Here is a 24,654-nt window from a genome sequence, read left to right on the forward strand (position 1 = left end):
GCTGTCCATTATTGTAATACGTATAGTTGTAACATTTATTAATCTGTGGGTATACTTTATTTATAACAGTACTCATTGAATCATCAAGTAAAACTTCCATGGGTTGTCTCATCGCAGTAAATAGGGAAGTGGAATGTTGTATATATGACGAAAATATTCTTAAAGTGTATTTTTTTCAATTCATTAATTTTTTGTTGTGTTTTTATGAGTAATGATTAATTATTGTGGAAAAGTGAAAAAACTTAAAAGTGTTTTTATAGTTTTTTCTTGTTTTTGAAGTATTAATTGTTTTCTTCAAAAGTAAATTGATAGTCTTTTATCGTACTAATATTAATTTTAAGCCAATTCTATATTGATTGTACTAAAAAACTTTTACAATTGAAAGCAAATGTATTACATTATGTTTTTTAATCTCTAATGTCGCATCATGCTCTCATCCGTTCTCATTGAATTTTTGATAACGCGCTGTATTTGCACTGCGTTTAGATTATGATAATTTATACTTATTATTTAAATGTGATATTATTGTTTCATTACAATATCACATGTACGTCATATTATTTTCAACTCATAGTTTCCAAGATAATAAGTTAAAAGAGATAGAAATTTCATAGAATAAATGAAGTCGTGTACAATAAAATTCATTGAGTGATTTCAATAGCACGTCAGATATAGCGTACGGGAGCCGGGAGTGGCGGGAAGCGACCTTGGCTCGGCGTGAATCACAGCAGCGAAAGTAGGAGAAATGTGCCCGCGCCCCGCGCGCGCCGCTCACTCACTTTTACTTTCCAGTGTGGCGTAACCGATGGCGGCGCCGAACGCCACTCGTCCGGCGCACGCGGCCCGCAGCGCCGTCGCGCCGATCTCTCCCGCGAACGTACCTGACCAGTGACTGTGCCCGGATTACAGTGTATCAGTGCTAACCCCAGGATTCAGTGCGCGGTGAAAGTACCGGGTCGATTGTGCAAGCGCGGAAACCGTGGCCTGGAAGGAAGCGTGTCGCAAGCTTGGAAGTGGCGCAAGTGAGCAACTGCAGCGCGCTCCTGCGCGCATCGACACCCTGGATTGCCCCGGGGAACACGACCTCGCATCCCACATTGTCCCTCGGTAAGGATCACCATCACAAAACAACCTGCTATTTCCCAATAGGCTAACTTCCTCGTATAACGAAAAACAGATCGCGACATAATCTAATCGCGGTGAAGGGGATACGAGAGTTAACCGACACATTCAAAAGCGACAGAATTGTCGTCACCGGTGAATTAACTCGGAGTGTCGGAAACGCAAGAAATAAAGAAGTGAAATATCCAAGGACAATACAACTTTCAAGTGATTTCGCGCGCGGCCGACAATAAAAACTTCGTAACGCGCTGCGCAACCTCACGGTCTCACTTTCGACGTCTACGCCGCGCCGGGCCTCGTTCTACGAGCACTTTCGATGGCTCTTACAAAACCACTCAGCATATCGAATTTTCTTTGTAAATTTCTTATTTAGATACGATTGAGTTGAATCGTTGTCAAGTTACTTTTTAAGTAAAAAGCGAAAGTGTTTAGGACACTTCTTTCAATTAACATGTGTCCAACCAACCTCGTTTTTAAGTAGCTCTCTAGGTTTTTTATACAGATTTAAATGCAACGACTGTCCCTGTGACCAGAGCCAAACTATCATTGAGTTAGATTTATAAAAGCAGCACGTTTCAAACAACTGTCATCATTAAGTAAAACTGAAAGGAACGCGCACCAAGGCCAGTTGGATAACGAATTTTCGTTTAATATTAATAAATGGCAGCCACGGGCGATCGTGACGGATGCAATGGTAGATGCGGATGAATTCGAGATTTGATCACTTCTTACCACACACTTTCACGAGCATGAACGTAACAGATCTAGCTCGACTCATAAAACGATGTGTACTCGTCGATATTAACTCACGAAACACTCGTAAAATTAATCCAGCAATGATTATTAGTGGGAAGAATCTTGCAGACTCTCTCGATTTTGTTCGTGTACATTTATCGGTATTTATGATTTCATAAAGAGGCATTAGCCGTTGCAATTCTACTCTATTTCGACATGGACTAAACACCGTAATAAAGCCAAATTGCGCAACATCACATACCAAACTTTCCTTTTCAAATATGGACGTCGGTGGGCGGGCCGTTAAATGTCAAGATTAAGATTTACGATAAAGATCTTATTTGCCAGCGACAAAAGCACAATGCGTGCTGTACTTGCGTTTTTAACTTTCACCGGGAGAAATGTTGGCGGGAAAGTTTAAAGCCCTGGCGTGTATGATTCTATCCCGTCTGTCTTTGTTGAGTTTCTTTTTACGTACATAGGATAATTTTTTTTAATTGCGTTCTTACAATATGAAAATATGTTTTAGATATAAAAGAGCTCTATATAATTTAAAATATTCGCGTGTCATAAAACAATGCGATGATGTAAAACTTGAAAGTATTTGTTTTACACGAGTAAGTCTTGCTTTGAACAAATTAAGTTTTATGTAAATTTTAATAACGTTCACTAGCGTATCTAAATTTGTCTTAGACGAAATTGTTCATTACAATTTTAGAGTGCGAATTTACATTGAAATAACTATCTAGATAGTTGTTTAATGGTAAATTATGAAATGTATATATGCAAAATTTAAGGCCTTCCGAACCTTCTTATAAGAGAAATGATCACTTACTTTTTTCCCAAGACACTGGCCAATAAGACATTGTAAAATTATTATTCCTCACACAAAAGTAACCATATATTATAAATTTAAATATACAAACATAAATAAAGCTTACATCTATAGTATAGGCCATAGGTTTAGTTATCACAAGTACATATGATTCCTGACGTCCGTCCTTGAATATTTGCGAACACGACAGTGTATGTACTTGTAAAATTTATGCTGATTTATTTATGTATTCAGTACTTGCTTCACCCGCATAGACAAAAACTTGTGTTCCGGTTTAAAATTGAAATCAATATCTTTCCTCATTGTTTGTTTATTTAATAATGGTTTTATGTATGAAATTAATAATTTAAACGACGTATTACAATATTGAGGTAAACTCAATGTCCGTCGACGTGACGAAAATTCATATTGACCTTTACACAGATAAAATAGAGAACAATAACCAAATTGGTAACAAAATAGAATTGTCGACATTTTACTGTGAACGGTGTGTTAGATATTTTGTAAAACATTGAATAGACCATTGTTTAGCGTTAGAAGTGAAAAGGTCTGTTGCTAACACTGTGATAAATAGATTCGGTGTGTGACAGTTCGTTATTAATTATAAATAGCTCTTTGCGCGATATTGATCGGACTACTTATTACCTAAACACAATATGATAATAAAGATATAAAAAGTATAGACGTGTCCAATTTTCAATAAGTCACTTATAAGCGAAGACGAAGATGCCAAATGAAAAACATTGGAAATCCTAAGGTTACATGCAACAAATGTCAAATTACTTCCCAATGTTTTGTCATGTAACAGCTGCACAAATATTCATTGTTATATTAAATATACAACTGTGATAATATTCTTTTTAATTCAATAGTGCATTTACACGACATGAAGTAAAAAGAGCGCAATCGGTGTAAGTGGGGTCGAATGAACATATTTAAATATATTTTAAATAGGTGACCTTTTGCTCAAACTAATCAGAATCCTTCGTCGTCGAGCCTTTTCTGCCTGTGGTCGATAATATCCGAATCGATGAAATAAAAGCAAAATTGGTGACAATCATCAACGCGGGAGCCTCTCACTTTATTACAACACAAAGTTTCAATAACGACGCTAAAATTAAATCAAGAGTATAAAAACAAGACGCAATTAAAACAATTCTCACAGAGCTTGAAAGTATTTATGTAATTTCGTGGAGCTGATGATATTTACGAAGTTATCCAATCGCTTCCTATAAGACAATGCGGGTATGAAAACGAAAGCGATGCGTTACGTTATCAGCTTGACAAGCCGTTTGTAAGCAACGGCCCAAATTCGAGGCAGGTTCTCATTTCGACTGACTTTTTACCTCGATAGCTCCGTGGGATTTGAGTGGAAAATTGATGTGACTATTTTTGAGTTTCATAGAATTCAATCCCATTTTTAAATTTAAAGTTGTCCCCATCGGGGACCTTTTTTGTAGAAAACAATGATATGTAATAAATAACATTGATAATACTTCCTATTTTTGCGAACTAATGTCTTACCATGACTCTAGAAGTCATGGCTTTCCTTTCTTGATCGCTTGTTTTATTCATCGCTGACGTCAATGAACAAATGAAAATCACAAATAACATTATTATCAATGGAATTATATCTAAATGTTGTAGAATACTACAAAAACCTAAATTTAATAGAATATACAAAAAGAATAAAATTACTCCATATAATGAGGTTAGTCATGTATTACCACAAAATTGGGTAATTGAATGATACTAACTAGAGAAAGGATGTAAAGTATGCGACCTCATGACCTATTTTACATAATTATCTGTACCCTCGTTACATCTTGTGCAATGTTCTAACTTCCCACGCGGGGTACGTGTTTAGTTGCTTATATCGCTATCAAAACTGGTTGCATCACTACCATTGACAATTACACTCTTTGTTATAAAGTCCTCTGTTAAAATAATAAAGCAATGTGCTACACTCATCAACTCTCCACAAATTCAACTAACACACATTAGCTGCCGTTTGTTAAAGCATTTATTCGATGGCCTATTTGAGATGTTCTGACATTTGATTCACGGCCAGTATTATTAGCGCAAGTATGTTTAACAAAATATCGTTAACAATTGTCGTTTATAAGCCTTTGCTTTTGACTTTGACCTGAATCGCCTTAAGCGTCTCCTTTTTAGCGCATTATTCTTTTGTGACCTGGAACATACTTCGTAACCAGTTTAAAAGATTATGAAGTACTCACTTTGTACACATAGATAACGTATTTAATGTCAGAAAATAAATTAGAGGAGCGATTTAGTAATATGTCAATCAAGATCAGGTTAAAGACTAATCGATAGCGACGGATTGCGTGGGAGGCGCCCAAGTACGAGATGCTTGCAGTGAGCATCTTGATTTGTTATTCATGTGACGCTCAGTGTGCAGTGTGAAAATAAAGTGCAGCATAGAATCATCGTTTAATGTGTCGGTACCGTCAGCCGCAAGTAGGTAACCGCGGCGTAGGCGACTGGTATACATTGCAACGTGCCGATTCAAATCCAAGGTCTTTCCTAGTGGAAGAGAACGGAGTTTCCTGCGGCCGTCTATCTCTGTGCACACCGACATTCGCACGTGCACGCACACGCGCCCACGTGTCGCTATTCTTTGTAATCATTCTTTCCTAGCTACCGTTCAGAGCCCATCTTCTTTTTGTGGCGTCCGTCCGCGTTTGAAGTTGGAACCTCAGCGCGTTTCGTTATATAGGCGTCGGGCGATGCGCGCGCCGCGCAGTTACTGTGTCACTAGAGCCCGCGCGAGAGGTGGCCTGCAAGGACTGTACCGCGCCGCCAACCTTTTTTTCTGTGCGTGCGATGTTTTCACTTTCGTCATTTTGACCGGGCCAGTTTGATTTGACGTCGCTCGCGCACGGACGTGCCTAGGATCGGACTTTGTGTTATCCTGTGATTGCTGGTGCTTCGGATTGTTTGTTCTTATTTTGTGAAAGAATGGCTGTGATGCAGTGTTAATATGTTTGACAGTAATTTCCTTTTGAGTTTCTACAATGAGATTGCGAATAGAAGTGCACTACAGTTGGCAAGGTGAGATATTTGTTTGTTTACTTTTAAGTTTTGCTAGTATTTTGTGAGTGTGAGATCGTATAGCTGACACAACCTTGTGTCTAATGAACGCACTAGTCGTAGCTTCATCCGCCTCTTGCCTTCGCCTCTGTGCCTCGCTCGGAGAGGTTAATAGGTTCACATTAGATGGTGGTTTGCGAAATCGACTGAGCTCAGCGAGTCGGCGCATGAAATGCGCCTGCGCCGCAAAGTTAGTTTCGCGCCATTTAATATAGCTTTTCTTTCTATATTTTTAATACGATTGAACCGGCTTGAAGCTTTCTCGTTTTTTATAACGACAATATTAATATGACTGAACGAGTAAACATTATTTCTATTCTCCGTATTATTTATGAAAATCAAAATAAATAAACATTTATAATTTTACTTGAATTGTATTCGGTATCAAGTGATTTGGTCGATACGGGTCTCATCATATAAAAACAGCGATTTCTTTCACCGTTTAATATGACGATTAAAACTTGTTTTTAAATGAAGTAACGTAAGTAATCGGAGTTAATTATTACTACTAATGTTGTTACACTTGTCGGCGAAATTTTCACTTACACCTGCTATGTTGAAACTTGAAATGTGTTGCGAAACGGTAAAAGTTACTTAATTAGCGAAAAAAATTATAACATTTCTTTATTACCTAACATCGTTAATTATCACGATTGTATATATAATATTGTTTGGTTCTTTAATTGCGTGCTCAGATTCTCTGTTGTGTCGCTATTGCGTCTTTGAAATTTTGGTTTGTTGTTTATTTAAAATTGCTGGTTCGTTTTTTTTGTTAATCCGCTCTTTAATTACTGTGGATGTTATATAATTTATAATATCTGGAAATGGATAAGTTAAAGTCAATTAACGTTAAATTAAAAAATTAAGTTTTAAAATAAACTTTGTCAAACCGTATTATAGCTTATTCCAATTAAATAAATACGTTTTTCGATTAATTCATTTATGAATTGTGTTGATATCCAAAACCGAGACGCGTTTTATAATAATTTTTTTAAGAAATATTTATTTTTAGTATCACACCATTTGCACAGTTGCAGTTTACCGTTAAAATAAACACGAACACAATATCTATTTTTGCGATGTTTCAATTACGTTTCGCCTGAATAAATATATTTTTAATCAGTATTTGTTTCCTCGTTTATTTAACGAACTAAAAATAGCACACGCAAGACGATCTCATTGTGATTTTAATTTTTACATATAAATATTAAATATACCTTATATTAAATGTGGTATAGTACTAACATTTTTTAAAGTTTTCATAAACTTAACTTACTTTTTACTTACTTACTTTTACTTATTTTTTTTATATAGACTATGTTAGTAGTTCTGAAGAACTATATAAGACATGTTACATTATTCTTTCAACAAATCGTCGAATTAAGTAATTAGGACTATTTGTTATCATTTCTTTATCAATTCACTGTTGCTACTGTCACCTTGAAGGCTTTAATCTGTTTGATAACCACGACCAAATGTATTTCTTAATCACTACAGGGTTGCTTGATAATGCTACTTTCAATGGTCATTGACTAGCTGATGTATTCGTTTTTACTTACACCAGTAAATACTTATTAGAATTAGATATGAAATTGACATATTGCTCAGTATGATACCTTAAAACTTATAAACTTTCGCATTTATAATATTAGTAGGATTGGTAGGATAGTAGGATAGTAGGATAGTAGGATATTAAGTCTCAGACTGGTAGGTACATACATATTACTTACTAGGTACCTCCGCACATCTGTTTAATGTTAACAATATTTAAATGTGCATAAACTGCATAATGTATCACCGATAAAAAGAATTGTAGTGTTTTTATTTCTAATATGGTTCAGGGCTTGGATGCTTTCACCAATCCTATCCTTCTAATAATATGAATCCTTCTTCCTTCCTACTCCTGCAAATTTTTGCGAATGTTTGTGAGGATGTGTGTATGTATATTACTCTTTCACGCAAAAACTACAGAACCGATTGAAATGCAATGAAATTTGGTACGTAGCTGGACAACTGGAATAACACATAGGCAATTTTTATCCCGATATTTCTAAGGGATACGGTCTTACGCGGGTGAAATCGCGGGGCGCAACTAGTATTTTTTTATAAATGCATGTATAAATAGCTGAAATAAATTTTTCTATGTGTACTTTTTAGTCATATTTCACTTATAATAAAACTTCCATACTTTAACATAACTCTACTAAGCTGGTTATAAATTTTCTTCTAAGAACAACTATACCAATTAGCAAGCTATTTGAATCTTAATGATGACATTAAATATCCATTTTGTCGTATTAAAGTATAATGTACAGAAATGTTTATAGACATTTTTACACATGTACTAAGATTCGAGATTATTTAAAAAACTGTGTATTATTTAAACTGACTCGGACGCTTCGATCACAGTTCGTTATTAATATAGTAAATTAATCACTTTAACTCGTAACAATTTAATAATTAATGTAATTGAAATATTTAGTGTAGTTTACTTGCATGATTGTTTTCCACTTATTTCGCTATCAAAAGGCACACAGTATTGGCGTCTATTTCTTTAATTTGTTTTCGATATTAATTAACCCATTTACACGTTTGCTATCGCACACGTGTTTAGAACCCACTTATTTTCGTTCCATTTAATCAACTAATTAAGGGAATGTTTATTGAAACTAAAGCTATGCGTTGTGAACAACCGCAAGTATTTCCTTTAATTATTTACTCACCCAATTAATGCGCAATTTTCCTGGAAACAAAATTTATCTCGTTTGTTTTAATGAGGAGTGCGATTGGTAGGAAATTTGATTAATATAAAACTAATATACCTCTGTAATTTAATAGATATCGGAAAAGGCAAAATATGACTTAAAAACTAATTAAAAATCGCATTTCATCCAGAAAAACAAAGATGAATATCGGAACTCGCGTACAAACGCAAGTTATCATATAACAAAAGAAAATACGAATAATTCGAACAGTTTACCATTTCCCAACGTTGCCAACTCATTACAGAATTTCGTATTCACAAATTATTTAGTAAATCGGCGAGCTACTCAATGTAAGTGGGTTTACAACTCTTAACACAAACATTTCAGAAATCCCAACCAATGATTTCGACACGACTGTGCTCCTAACATTATATTCTAGGAACCGTTTTGAACCGTGCGTAAAATTTATTGATTATTTAATTTTGTTTCTTTCTTATTGGACACCTAATCGTGTCTATTATTACGTGATATAAATGTTAAGGTGCAGCCGAATTATTCAATTCGATTTATAAAAGTTTTAAAGATTTGAAGGACAAATCTTTGGAGTGCGCATGAATTATACATTTTCTACGGAAATATTTTTTGTGGGGAATAACTACGTGCGATTTAATTCAAGATTACTTAATATGTACATTTCCTAATACAATAAAATACAAACAAGTTATAAATACTATATTTGCATACATTATCCGGTCATGTTATGTCGCAAGTTCGGTCTTTATATGGAATATACAATAGGCTTAGCTAATTTTCTATTCGGAATAATTGAAAATCCCACGTAAGTAACATAAGCGGAACATGTCAATTTATTTTTATCATATTGTATGTTTTCAGCAATTTTTAACTAAGAATAAGAATTAAAAAATACCTAATATTTAAATTATAATGAATTTATTCAATTTTGAAAATAAAGCGCGTCAAATATATTTTTCTGAAAATGAGCTGATGTCTGTGATATAACTTAAATTATTTAATTTTTATTAAATAAAAGTAGACTAAATTAATATATGCCACTACCGTTACAGTTGGAAGCCGGAACATACTACTGATTATATTTAATATAAAAGGATATTTTTTTACATTATCTAATTATTTTATTTTCTAAAAACCGAATTTTGTCACAAGGCAAATAGATACATATGCTTTATACATTATACATCGTTTTGTGTTAATATATAAAGCATAATGATTAAAATGGCCAACTGCCCAACACAAAAGGAATATAATGCATTAGAAAGAATCTCACATATTTTTCCGTTTACGATGTTACAATAAAAAATCCAATAAGAATGTTGAAATGCATATAAATATAAATGAATGAGCATATATTAAAAATCAAAATAAACTAGCTGTGACCTTTAGGTTAACCACAATAAAACCGACTACGAATTTCTTCAGACCCGCGCGTGTGGCATTGAACTAAATAAAAAAAAATGTTATCAGAATCCGTCAATAGGATTGTGAAACCATTATTATCTGTTATATTTACACATTCTAATGAAACAATATTATTTTAAAATAAACAACGTTCAATCATTAAGTGAAACTCAATTTAACCTTTGTTTTTACACGAGGTTTATTTTATATCGCTATATTAATGAAATTACTAGACCAATAACATTAATAATAGGAATGATATTGAGATTTCAATTTAAAAAAGAACATTAATATTTTTCATCAGACAGATATTTGATTCGATAAGAATTCTGACTATAAGTTTCGTAATAATCTTGAATTAATTTTTATACCAATCATTTAAGCATACTTAAAATTTTATAATATAGTAGCTGACTATATTTTAAAATTATCTCATTAATCATAATTTATCTATTGAGGAGCAGAAACATAATAAACGTTTACATCAATTTATTTCATTTCACAAAATAGACCCAATTGTCATGGTTCCGTACAGAGCACTATAAAACTTTAATTGCCGATTATGAAAACATTCAGAAGCATTATAAAAGAGACTAACCGACGACCTGGCTATTGTTGCCAGCTCCAATTTCAATCTTTACAAAGAAAACAAAAACATTTTCACTTTTACGACTCGACTGATAACAGTGTGACTCTATTACCTACACTAATTGTCCTTGTACAAACTCTTTTAGACGCAACACCGCCGGTTACCTTATCGGCACACAGCAAAGCATTGCGACGCGCAATAAAATTTAATAAGCCGCTGTCAAAATTACTCCCGGCCCTTTCTTGTTCCTGACGGCACAAATTGCTGAAGGACGCCCGAACTGGGTCACTTCGGAAATAGTTTATTGTTATCGGCTAGTAAGCGCGTACGCAACTCGCACACGGCCGCGCGTCCCGAACGCACACGCACACGCACACACACATCCCCGATTCAATTAGGGCTCGCACATCCTCTAGTCACACTGGTTCACCTTCACATCTGAGTGGTACCTGCGGTATTTCAACTAATATCTTCCGCTTTCGTATGAGTTTAGATTAACTTTCCTAAGGCCGACGGGTCAATAAAAATTGAAAAGCCGTCAGATTTATATTTTCATAATATCATGTTAATGTTGCCACTATTCTGTAAAGGTCACGTTTTTGTCTATTAATTTTATTGCTATGTTACCCTTGTAAGTGTTACTTTAATAAATCTAAAATGCTTTCCTAGAATATAGATTGCAGGTTTTAACGTCCGAGTTGAAATTTTGTCTATGCGTCACGACAAATTGAATGCGACCTTACTTTGTCAATACGTTATATTATTACGCTGAGAATTCTTTAGTGGCATGTTTTATGACAGTTTACCCAATAAACAAATATACGAATGGCGGCATAACTAATAAAGCGACGTTACAATGACAACCTCGGATGCCTTGACCACGTCGATAAATTAATTATCACTACATGTTACCTGAGGCGCCGCAGAGAAACTAATTGTTCGGTTTATAGGCAATTCGATTGTTCGCATGTCGTTAAAGTTAAAGTTTCAAGGTTCCTAAACAATAACTCACACATACGCAGCGTTGCACAAGTATAGATAACACAGGCCTATCAATTTGGTCTAGCCGCTAGCGCATTCACGAACCAGCGCTCTCATCCGCAGGGGCGGCAGTGCGTGTGTGCCGCACATACAAACGAACAATTGCCTATGTGTTCTCACGGCACACACAAATGGCACGTAAATAGCACGATTCGATTTATTTTTAGCGAACAGTAATTAATTAGTACATAATTACGTCTAGGTCAATAATTAGGTGAGACGTTAAAATTTAAGAAACAATGTAACGTCAATATGTCATCGTCATCCGTCAATTGTTTACGTAAATTTAATGTCTGTAGATAATATATATTACTGCATACAAGTGACGTTAATATGAATCTCTGAGGCATTCAGTGTTTTTTACTCGACGTAAAGAACATACGTACATTTAAAATTAGTACTAATCGTAATAACAAAGCTAATCGCTCTTGAAAAAATTCATTATTGGGTCAGTTTTAGCTACATTTGATACATATACACCTTCATTTAATTTTATTGATTTGAAAATTCGATCACTAAACGTTCTACTTCCTACTTAATTAAAATAAAAATAAAAAACCAAAGTCCGACCTTTTGTCATTGAACACTTCATTTGGACCACAGCTAGACGTTTCTTATATGAGTCATTGTGGTTTGTGTTAGTTACATATGATTCAACTATAAACGTACAATAGTGAAAGATTCGTAATTGGTCATCGCCAAATTTAAGGAATTACGCGATCGGCGCGTTACTTGTGTAATAATAAATAAGCGTATAAGGATAATTTCTCCCTAAATGGTGTTATATGAAAATAAGAACGATCAATATGCAGTTTTGTGTATTAATTTTTCAGAATACAAATAAAATCCTTTAGATTTCGGACATAAGAATTAAAATTACTATTCGACATTCATTTTAAATATAGTTGCGCTAAATTGAATACAAATATAAACAAGCAATAAATACATCTGTGAGACATAAAAAAATTATGCTTTCATCACAAATTGAGGCTCGATTAATCTATAATTATAGATTTATGACGGAGCCATTCCTACCATGGTCATACAAGCATAACTTTCAAATCTCAACGTGTTGCCAGATTGAAAAATTCGCAATAATATTTGGATTAACGTTACATAGTTAATTAATTCATGTACAAATATGGCAATAACATCTAACAAGTTAAATTACAATTTTAAATTCTCACAGTAATTTTCCTGTTGCTAAGATATTATTGTGCTTATTTGATTAATGTTGTTTTTACTGCTACAACTGACGCCTCAGCGTGACCTCTACGTGCTTTTAATTCTGGGAAAATCTTGTTCGCCAAGAGTCGCTTCAAATTGTCTTATTAATTTGTGATATTATAAAATGTAATTAATATACAGCTATAAAATAATATCGCCGTGGTCGAATTATCTTTTTATCCGTATTTTTCTTGCCTAAAGCTATCGCTGCTATAAGAAGATTCTTGAAATTCCATATTAATTTTTCATGTAGTATAATTTATTTAAAGGAAGAAATATTTAGTGCCATTTTTAAGGGATAATAGTGTTTTTTTTTTTATTTCGTTTATTTAATGCAAATATGTTTCTTGCTTATTCATTTGAGGTAAAATTCAACCATCAACATTATTTCTTTGTTCATATTTATAAAATCGTGAATTAAAAACAAGCACCCTTTTCGAAATGAGCCAAGAGATATCTTAATCATGTCCAAATCTCAACTTCCAACGCTTGTGAAAGACGATCCCTATCGCAATTACAGCACATCACTTGAGCAATTTTATTTAATTAAGGGAAATTAGAACAATCGCTTCCACAGTTTCTCGATTGTAATGTAAATATAAATAAAGATATTCGCCCACCTTTCATTTCGTTGTGCAATATAAAATGTTGCCGCAATCGCAAATTTTTCGCATATAAATCAACACTGAGGCCAACTCTTCTTTCATATTACTTTTTAAAATTCAAATTGCATTTTGTAATATATTAATGTTTCATAAACTTTCAATTTTATTCGTACCGCTGACTCATTATTATGGATGGCGAGTTTAAGGTAAATAATATCTTATTCATAGGAAAAATCTAATATCACATTCAAAATAGTGATTGTTGATGCATAGAATACTTAGACAGCTGAATTATTTAAATTCCTAGAATGTTTATAAATGCCACTTCTATTTCGGTATTGTTTGTAGTATAAGAAAAAAAGTTATTTATTTTCTTAATGTGACAGCCCTAATTTATTTAAAATAACAACAGCGGCACTAAAGTCACGGAAGCGGGCGGTAAACTTATAAAAATCACAAAATGTAAAATCACTCCTTATCAGACCCGCACACGTTCGATTTGAATATTTGACTTCACTGATAACAGAAATTGGGGCAGAGATTGCACAGAACCGCTTCCAAGCGGGCCCGGTTGATTTGCTTAATCTTTGTTTAATACATTTCTGCTATATCTCTTGTTATTATGAACGTACTTTATACACAATGTTCTCAAGCCATGATTTCCTGTTTTTTATCAATTCAGATATTTACACCGTGTTACATTGTTTATATGCACAAGCTTTAAAATCTAATTAAAATTATATACAACGTAAGAGAACTCAAATTTATAAATATACTATAAAGTTGCCATTCCTGTTCAATTTATGAGAAAAAAACTATCCTATGTCCATTTTCATATGTCAAACTATATCTGTATTAAACTTCATCCAAATCGGTCCTGTGGTTCAGGAATGAAGAACAGACAGACAGACAGAATTACAGCATTCTGGTTGGCTTTTATTCTCTTGCTACATTGTTTCAAATTAACAATCTCAAACTACTAATTTCTAACGTAGTATATAGTGCTAATACATAAAATAAAGTAATTCAACAACGAACACTATTCAAAACATCTCATTTGTATTTATGAACGCTTATTATATTAGTGATTTATGTTGAAACCGTTTAACATCAACCATGGCCGAGATTTGTCCTTTTACGAATTTATCATATCAATTCTCGAACAGAGATGTTACAATCAGGAAACTATGAAGTCGGATACAGAGTTTGTATTTACATTATTTACTATCAACCTTTAATATTGTATACCAGTGAAAAATACCAGTGGAAAATTGCGCTGTTCGTTACATTTCACAAAAGTCACGTACCAGTGTAAAAAGTGTTTCCTTTATATCATTTCATTTACACATACGCGGCGTATCTATGTGGGTTAAAATTTTCCAGCTTTAACAAATCATTGCTGCTTGTTGGAATACAAATAAAGCGAATGCCTCATTGTATGCATGCTTATTTTATAATAATCGTGAGACATGTTTTTTTTTAGTTCATGATTATTTTTGATGTTTAATAATTGTATTTTCGAGTAGTTTGTGAGGTGGATATTCATTTAGTGTAATTGCACATGTTATTGTTAATTAAAAACGAAAATGAAGTAACCACCGTCTTACCCCTTTCCACTACAAATAATCCTACTGATATGAAACTCGTGAATCGTCAAAAATATCCCAAAAAGTTCACGTAATAGCGATCGTAAAAGCAAGGAAATCAAAACCGAGTAGCAAGTTACGTGTCGGTTACGTAAAGCCTTTCGTATACTTTCTCTGGCTACAAAATTTAGCGTGAACGATTACGCAAGACAAAATGGCAGCCGACAAAATTTCATCATTTCAACGGCGAGAAGACGCGCCGTATAAGGAGAGCGGCGATGTGAAATTTGAAGATGACTGCACGATTTAGGGCTGACAACCCAGCTTATTGCCGCATCCAAACATATCTACATGCATACCTACTATATATGTTATTTTATAAACGGCATACTCTCTTTCTACTCAAACGGATAATGTGTGCCTCGGATAGGCACGAACTGCTGTTAAAACAAACACACACACAATCAATACTGTTATGAATAAAATGTAAAAAACAGTCGAGCTGTACGACACAAAACAATAACACAATATGCGTAAATTATTTAATCTATTTACCAATTTGTAGAAAGTGTATATCCACAATTTATAAATTGTCAGCCCTATTATCATTCCTGAATAGGATCGTGTTGAAACTGAACTACACTAAACTGTTTACATGGATAAAGCGATGTCGGAGCTGTACCTTTACTTTAGAAACTTACGTCAATATTGCTTAAAACCTCTTCTTAATATGCACAAATGTAAGAATCTTACAATTTATCCAGTTACAATATAGTACGAAAAATAAAGTGCGTTAAATAATTAATTTTGTGTAATAATAGTCACATTGAAATGCTATCTGTTTTATATCTATATTTCTTTGTGTCGACACAATACAGGAATTGAAAAAAAATATGAAGTATTCGCAACGTTATTGGGTCACATTTTCCAAGTATTCATAGATTGCAGAATAGTTTACGATCTAATAGCGAAAGTCGAATTTTACGACGCAATAACCTATTGTGTTGTTTTGCGTAGTTTAGCGTATTATTCCTTCATATTTTTGCGTTTATTAGTTTTCTCCTGTTTTCTTCAGAATTTGTTAGATTTGCCGCTATCGTATAAAGTAACGACTTTCTATTACCGACATCAATCGCAAAAAACAGTACGGTCTATTGTTCAATCGGTTTCAAATGATTTTATGAATTTCATGCGTAATATATTCAATAGAAACCGCGTGTACCTTTATATAAACATAATTAAAAACGGCTGTCCAAAGAAAATGTACATTAATTTTTACCTAACGCTAAGCATGACATAAAGTAACTTTCTAAAAACGGGCCGAGTGACCTTGAAATAAAGCGTTCTTACAAAACCGCGGGCCACTCGCGGGCCCTACCGCCCCCTCCAATGCAACAGATCTACGCGCACTCGCGCGCACGCATGCGTGTGTGCGTGCCACACCCACACGCAGCCGCACAACACGTGTAACAAGCATGTGTGCAACCAGTCCAACATAAACCCAGTAGAAAGGAGTAGTGAAAAATCTAGTCCGGTCGCGCAGGCTTCGAGCAATTCGCCTCATTTGTCAAACGTTAAGCGTGTTGCTTTGCCCATAATGAAACACTAAAAGCATGATGCTTATATCTTCTCGGAATTCAGGTTCGTCATTATGAATCATTTAAACATTGACCGTAGCAAGCACATAGATCACTACCCACTATTTTCGCATCAGTGTTAAGCAGATAATCAATGTCAATAAAGTTTTAATATAAATGCATTCGAATTAGCGTCATCGTGTTAACGCATACGCTAACTAAACACACCTCAAAAATTCTAGCAGTTTTGAAATCATGATCTTCCAAATATGTGAAATCCTTGAATACGCTATGTGGGTCATGACCAGGTTCCAATATGTCTCGGAGTGGGTTATTAGCATTAAGTACTGCGCTCGCGTCGATATATTGCGCAATATTGTTGACTTTCATCTCGAAGGTCAAGTGCCATCCTATTTCAAAATGGACCTTGGTCGTGGCTAGCTCACCTCGCTTCGTGTGTGAAGAACAGTTGAGCAAACGAGAGATGCTGCTAATGGATTCATTTCAATGTATGCAAAGCTTTTCTAACGCTCATTCGTCGAATCATTTTCTACTCGATCGGTCGGCAAATAACGATAAGTATGTATACCGAATGGTTCAAGGCACCTACCGGTTTCAAGGTTAACTGATTTCGCACCGTGAGAACTGCCGCATATGACTTAATCTATCATAATTTGCTGTAATAACACTAGATATATTCAAATGACTGCCGACAATCAAATCCGACCTTTTCCTAGACACGCTCCGTATAAATAGTCATCTAACTGCCACAGTGATCGCGAAATGTCGAACACGAACTCGATTTTGTTTTTGAACGAATGTTGCAAAATATAGAAATATGCTTAGGGCATTTAGCTGATACCTATCTAGTAACCTTATAGCTAAAGATGCTTTGCTGTCGTTGTGTTGAATTAAACGCAAGCTAATAGATAGAATGCTGTTTACAATTTAGTATTGACTGTTTAGAGTTTAAACATCGTTAAAGTTGGAAATTGCTTACGCCATATTTGCGTACAATTCTATTGAATATGTATGTAAAAAGTAAAGCCTCTAAGTACGTATTGTTTGTATTGTCTGTTAGTGTATCTGGCACGTAGATCAATCGTCAATCAAACGCAAGGCGAGAGTGTTACTGTGAAATCTATTTTAGCATCATCGAAGGTAAATTCGTTGGAACTTTCAGCCCAACTCTCACAAGGGTACGAGTGCCATTTATAAATAATTTCATTTGTCGGTTGCCAACTCAGTTAGGACATGGCCTCGGTGCGAGTCTCGGTAAATGGAAGTTTTCACATTCACTAAATATTTGAATACAATGCGAATAATTTGTGTTATACGTACAGAATACAACAGCTGGGCTCCTCAATGAACGTACGAGAACATACAAATCTTTTATGTAGCACAATTAGAGACACGCCCTTGCAATTCATTCTAATACAACAATGCTGTGCCTACTACCAATCATTTCGCACATCTCTACCGGTTCTATGCTGCTCCGTTAGATGGCCTAAGCCGGGCTCATATTATTCTTCCGTCATATCTGACGAGGATTCTCAAACAACAATGTGTCGTGGTTGTTAATCTGTAAGAAATATCTCATATACATAAATAGTTTCACGACCAAAGTTATATCAAGGAATTAACGCTATTTTTGTTATAAAATAAGAAATAAATTAGCAGCATCATTAAATGAAATAAAAACATTATCAGCATGACACTGATCTTATGCAACTCTTGTTCTCATTTACATAGTTGAGACAGTTCCTTGTTTTGCTACGTAAAAGAAATTATCGACGATAACCTTATCACTTCCCGAATGTAAAATTCAATTTTGTCGTTTAACGTAATGCGCCGCGTAGAAATTAATGAAAACACTGTTATCTAGAATGCGAACGCTGATGCACCTCAGATAACTGAATCGGCCCTGGCTCTTATGAATGAACTGGCATTTGTTGTGGAGTCGGGATTACATAATGGTTGTATGTGGTGCGATACAGCAGTTTGTACTGGCTCTAAACATTTCGTCCGAAGGCCGCAGCCGCAGAGCGTGTGCGGCGTTCGCAGGCCACGCGCGCCTCGCGATTTCCTGTTTGACAACTATCGACTTACATCACTATCGTTTTCTGTCATACTCTGCGCTGTTAGAAGCTCGAAGGGGTCTGGCTTGTTGCTAAGTACCTCGTCGTTCGTCATTGAAGCAATGTTACCGGAATCGATGCCGCCGATCTCACGCCTCGAAATTCTTCCTTATTGATATATTATTCGTTTACATCATCATTGTCCGCAATTATTTTTGGCATTCATGACTCGATCGACGGGCGTAAAATATTGTTGTTGTCACAGATTGCATCGAGCGTGCTGTGATGGTTGGAATGGTAATAGACAATTCAATTTATCCGATCATTTCAGCCTTATAAATGGAGCATGAAAATGTCGCGCACATGTAAACGCTCATGGGATTTCTGTGAGTGAGGCAGAACGGATCGCTTGGCAGCGTCTAGTTTGCAATCGCAACCCATCGATGCATGCTGAGATCTAACCTGGATAATAGACAATATAATTGTTTTCTGCATTCCTTACCTTCAGATTTATTACTGCGCAGACGTTATTGTGCCCTACGGATCGAACAATAAGCGATTCGACAGATTCGATCGATGCACAAATATCCGTAATCTAGTGTTTCACACGGTGTCGCCTTTTCAAATTTAAATTAATTTAAGAATAGATAATATAAAACAGAGTTATCTACTTATGAATATTTATTTGCGATTTACGAAAAGCACACTCACAATGACATTTATTTTATACATTCATTAACATTATTTCGGAAGCGTTATAAATGTTATTGCAATAAATACCCGTTATTCGCTCTGAAAAATATCCCTCGATATCTATGCTAAAAATAGCATAATATTGTTATTACATACCCTACATATATTTCTGGTAGGATTTATAACAAAAACAATGTCTTTCTAGTGTCCACTAAGCAGGGACGTTAAATATTGTTTACTTTAGAATTCTCCCTGTAATAAAACAGCGATCACGTGGAAAAACAACCTTCGTCTAGGAATAAAATAGCTCCTAAAACTACCCCGCTCGTCGATTATCTCGCAACATCTGCTGGAACCGATGGAGCATAATACAAGCCCATCCATATAAAGCAAGAAAAGGCTATAAATTGACGTAAACGATTTGTCTTTTAGAGCCGCGCTCGCTCGTTGGCTAATTTTATATGAAGACAAATGACGAATCGTCGGTAGGTCATTTATAATTGTGTCTTGGGCAACTGGCTTTCGTCTTCGATTACGCTGACATTGCTATCAGATGTCGTGTTACTTTACAAGAAGCGTAATGCAATTGACCTCGCATCTAGCATGCGTCGTTTAAGTGGTCCTAAGTCCCAGTCTAGATCTGCAATTATTGCTTCAAGCGGCGCGGCGTTTTCTATCATTTATTCTACTTCTTTATAGTTTATAATCTATTTCAATGACGGATGCTTTCATTATAAACGGGCGTATATATAACGAGAACAGTATTTTAATTCGTGACAAGCGTTATGATGTAGAAACGCTGATGTCATATAATATACACAAGAAAAAAATAAAAGAAGTGATGGGAGAATAAAAACTCGAGGATACCGATAAATAAATAAACACTTCATTAGAAAAACACTTGACAATCATTACAATCGAAACACAATAAAACGATATCGATTACAAACTGCATTAATTAATTATTAATGATGTTGCTTTAATAAAGAATTTCTTAAGCTTGCCTTTCAAAAGGTTTAAAAACATATAGAAATAAGTTTAAACACTTAAATGTTTTATTAGAAAAGCAAAATTATATCAAATAAAATCTGAGCCGCATCCCAAGAAAAATTAATCAAAGTAAAAGTCTTGTTCCTACGTACTACATTGCTGTATATTACTGAATACACAAAAATCACCGAACACAGAACCCAGTATCTTGGAAGTCGATTTAAAATAGCAGCATTTAGCAACGTAGGGGAAAGTTGGAAATTTTTCCCAATTCTACGCTCCACTAGCTCAGTGCAAGCGTATTTCATAATTTGCAATCGAACCGAGCTGTTTCGTAAACTCGCTATTTAACGTTTAACTGTTTATCCTTGCTTATCGTTTCCGCTTCTAGTTATTAATTGTCATCTACTATTACTAATTGCGTGGGAGGATACATTTCACGGAGTGACTTTTGTAATTTGTTTCTGTTATGGCGCAACTGTTTGTGAATCTCTATGGTAAATTGGAATGTGAATTGTCAATGTAGTTTCGATAACCGTCACTGAAAAAAGTGTACAGATAATTTAACAATAATTGGTTTATAAGCACGATACTTAGAGTTTATCTTTTGTCTCTAACGTCCTAGAAAAATGTGACATACATTTTATATAAAGTAACACGCATCATTTCATAAAAACAATGTTTAAATATAACCATGTTAAATCAAATAGTTCCCTCAAAATGTATCACGTATCGTTAACTAAGTTTCTGTAGTACCTACGTACAAATCAATTGTCCTTTTTAAAGTATAATTAACCGTCTGTGTGAAAATGTGGCTATTAAATGTTTCAATCACGTTTGTATTATCATACAAACAACAATCGGTTTGCCATACAGACATGTAAGGTTTGTGCCAAATTCATTTAACATACCGTAATCAAAATATGATTAACATCCTACTTTCCTACCGACTTCATAATGTGAATTCGCTAGAAGTGAGGATCTATGGTAATTATTAAAAAAGCGCTTCTCAAAGATGTCTAGTCGAACTGCACAAGGCCCTTTCCTAAAACTGGTGATGAATAAAATTTTTATATTAATTTATTTTACATATGCAGATCAAAAATGAACCGGTTATACTATCGCCCTTTGCAATTTGTTTAAAAATTAAATTACTCAATTACACAATAATCAGTAAAAAGTATTGAAATCACAAACATACGCTCCTATTTCCTGCTCCCTATAAGGTCGCATGGATTTATTTATAACTTTAAATTTTGTACGGACTTTCTTACAACTTTCAATACTTTTAATAACCATCCAATTTACAGTAGAAGGACAATCGAATACAATTAATCGGCGCTGGCATTCACCATGATTTAGCGTTAAAACTCCTATAGTGTACATAGTGGCATGACCATTCTAGTCCGATGTTTAATTATTATGTAACATTACTAGTGTATTAACAACCTTGAGTTACACTTGATTCTTTACGATTGAGATATTTTTATTACCTCTTGTTTACATGAACAATATTCAGTCGGTCTTTTTATGAGTTTCACTTAAAACAATTGCCTATGTCCGCAGTTCGATTTCAATTCATGGTTGGCTGTTTCTTGTTTTACGGAATTACTATTATTGCCAATTTTATGTCATTTCCTTGTACCTAATTCAATTAGAACTTTCAGTATACTCAGTATCTATTTATAACTCTTGAAGGACGATTGAATGAAATTAAATAAAATGTTGAAATTACTTAATAATTTTATGTGTAAATAAATACTTTTCTGTATGTTCAGTGAAAAGTCGAAAAATAAGTCTAAAGACTTATCTCGCCGAATGATGGTGATAATTGTTATAAGTTAAAACTTATCCCCGTCGCTTCGGGAATGTAGGTGGAAAAGCAAGTATATACAAAACAAGCTTGTGAAATATGTCGTATCTTTCATCTACAAACGGTGTCCTAATTCGTATTTCGTACAATATCTAGTTTCGGCATAACTTCGTTAATATTAAATGCAGCAAAATAATATATCAACGTCAAATCAATCTTATCAGAGAAATCGCGCTCTTAATATCATTAAAAGCACTTTATCCAAATCGCCTTCATTTGTAACTGAATTAATAGGTAAGAGGTGTAAAAAGTGAATGTATTTACATTTCCTGGATTTTGTTTACTGAAAAGCCAGTAAAAGTATATTCAAATGGAGCGAAGGTCAACAATTACTTGCATAAGAGAATAAAACTTACAAGTTTTAAGTCTCCGCGCTCCATTCATTGGCTTTCACTTTTATGTCAGCGCCATCTACAGGCGTTCTAAAAAAGCAAAGATATATTACGAGGAGAAATTTTTGTATCACATTTCAATCCATTATCGTAACTCTCGTATGAACCGATAGATGGCATTGCAGCAAATTAAATATCATACATAGTTCAAAAGATAATTTTTGCGTAATAAAATAATAAAAAATTAATTCGCTTAAAATTGGATAGCTCGATAATTAGTATCGAATTACATACTCGCATTACACACACTTCGCGGATGGACAATTACCAATAACTTCCTTACTACAAAAATAGTAATAGTTAATTCGTCGTAACGTCAAAAATTACCTGACGTATGTGGTATTCAAAATAATAAAAAAACAGTAATTAAAACGAATATTAAGAAATAATGCAAATTTCAACCCTGTATTATTGTGCTAACGTGTTTTCTACAGTTACATTTGGCTTAACACAGACAATGGCAGGCGAGGCAAAGGTTTGACATGCATCGTTGCATAAGACAAATAACAAGTTTTCAGTACTCTTGAAAGAAAATGTGCAAAACGTTTATTTAACCTTAAACAACCTTAAAAAACGGCACACGTCTTAACTACTTTAACGATGTATTTAGTTCTATATTGGCCGAATGGTTAGAGTCCGTTACGGAACCGGCAAAGATGCAGGTTAGACTCTCGCCGCATGATGGTGATAATTGTTTTTCTATTTATAAATTTCAATAACTTATAATTATTATACTGACAACTTAAATTAAACTAAAAACCTACGATCAACAAAACCCAAGAACTAATGATCCAACGAAATTAAAGTGCTACAAAATTATATAAAAAATACTTACATAGTACGTCAGTTTATTCTGTGAGCTTTATATCAAAAGCAAAATATTAAAAGTCGTGTCCTTAGATATATAAATGTGTAGATTAAAGCCTAATCGACCCACATTCATGTATCAAGGAGACAAGCATCACGACAGTTGGTTACATTGTAAAGATTTTTAAGGCCCACATAATTATATATTTCAATACCATAGGTTTATTTATATAAATTATTTATAGACGTAAGATTTAATTGCGTTGCCATGAAATAGTCGAGTTTAAAATGGATATCTGACTCGAAAATGGGATCTTTATAATATGTTAAAATGACCAGTTCGTTTTCAAATGTTCTTCTAAATAAAAAGGTTAAATTAACAACTATCATTTTTGAACTCCCAGTTAGCGATTGGTATATTAAATAACAATTAAAAAGCAATAATGTTGGACTCAAGTTGAACTGGTACTCTAATACACTGTAATGTAAATATATATTTGCGTTCATATAACGTTATTCTTGTATCTCATATACAGAAATAGAAGCATCCTGCGTTGTTCCAATAAAAAAGAGGATACCTAACCTTTTATCTTGAACAATTTGAATGACTTCATGACTTCCGCGTTCAAGGAAATGTTGCCTCTTTGTTCTAGACATTTTTATACGCCCATTTGCATACTCGTTAATTAGAATTAATTATCTAAATGCTAATTACTTTTTTATTTGCATGCTCACTCAGTGTAGTAGCTTGTAATCAGCCCCCCCGGTAATTATTACCTTATACATTCTTAATGAATGAAAAAATTTAATAGTGTCGTAATCTTATACTTATATGTATATTTAAAAAAAAGAGGAATTCACTGAAACATTTGATGAAGACACAAATCAATTAATTTCATGCATTCACATTTTACAAGTCAACTGTAGTAAAATTGTACATTCAATTAAATATGTAATGAAATTAATTCGATGATAGGTAGTGCCGGTTAATTTAGAGATTTACAAAAGGTTCTCCCGCGCCGCGTCGCTGCTTGGGCATGCTTTTCACTTCCAATGGTGAAAGAAATGTTGAATCGGTCCAGTTGTTTCACACATTTGGATTCAAACAAACAAACAATCTCTTCACTTATATTGTTCGTATAGATAAACCTGTGAAACACAAATAACACTTATATGTAGGAGGTTTTATTTGCATTTTCAAACCAGTGAACTAACTTGACGTTCAAGCGTCCTCTAACAACAAAATTG

General features: G+C 34.2%; 1 protein-coding gene across 2 annotated transcripts in view; it reads left to right on the forward strand.

The window, feature by feature from the left end:
• Nucleotides 1–885: 885 nt before the first annotated feature.
• LOC119829742 (transcription factor Ken) overlaps nt 886–24,654 on the forward strand; it is a 29,421-nt gene continuing 5,652 nt past the window's right edge. The window contains exon 1 of one of the 2 annotated variants that reach the window (XM_038352397.1): nt 886–1,107. Coding sequence is in view for 1 of the 2 variants with exons in the window: in XM_038352396.1 (XP_038208324.1) it covers nt 5,697–5,767 (71 nt within the window). In the remaining variant the exon portion in view is untranslated. Of the gene's footprint in view, nt 1,108–5,199; nt 5,768–24,654 lie in introns of those variants that run through there. The other variant, XM_038352396.1, reaches the window with a different exon arrangement.

This window comes from Zerene cesonia, chromosome 10 (genome assembly GCF_012273895.1).
Source record: "Zerene cesonia ecotype Mississippi chromosome 10, Zerene_cesonia_1.1, whole genome shotgun sequence".
Lineage (NCBI taxonomy): Eukaryota > Metazoa > Arthropoda > Insecta > Lepidoptera > Pieridae > Zerene > Zerene cesonia.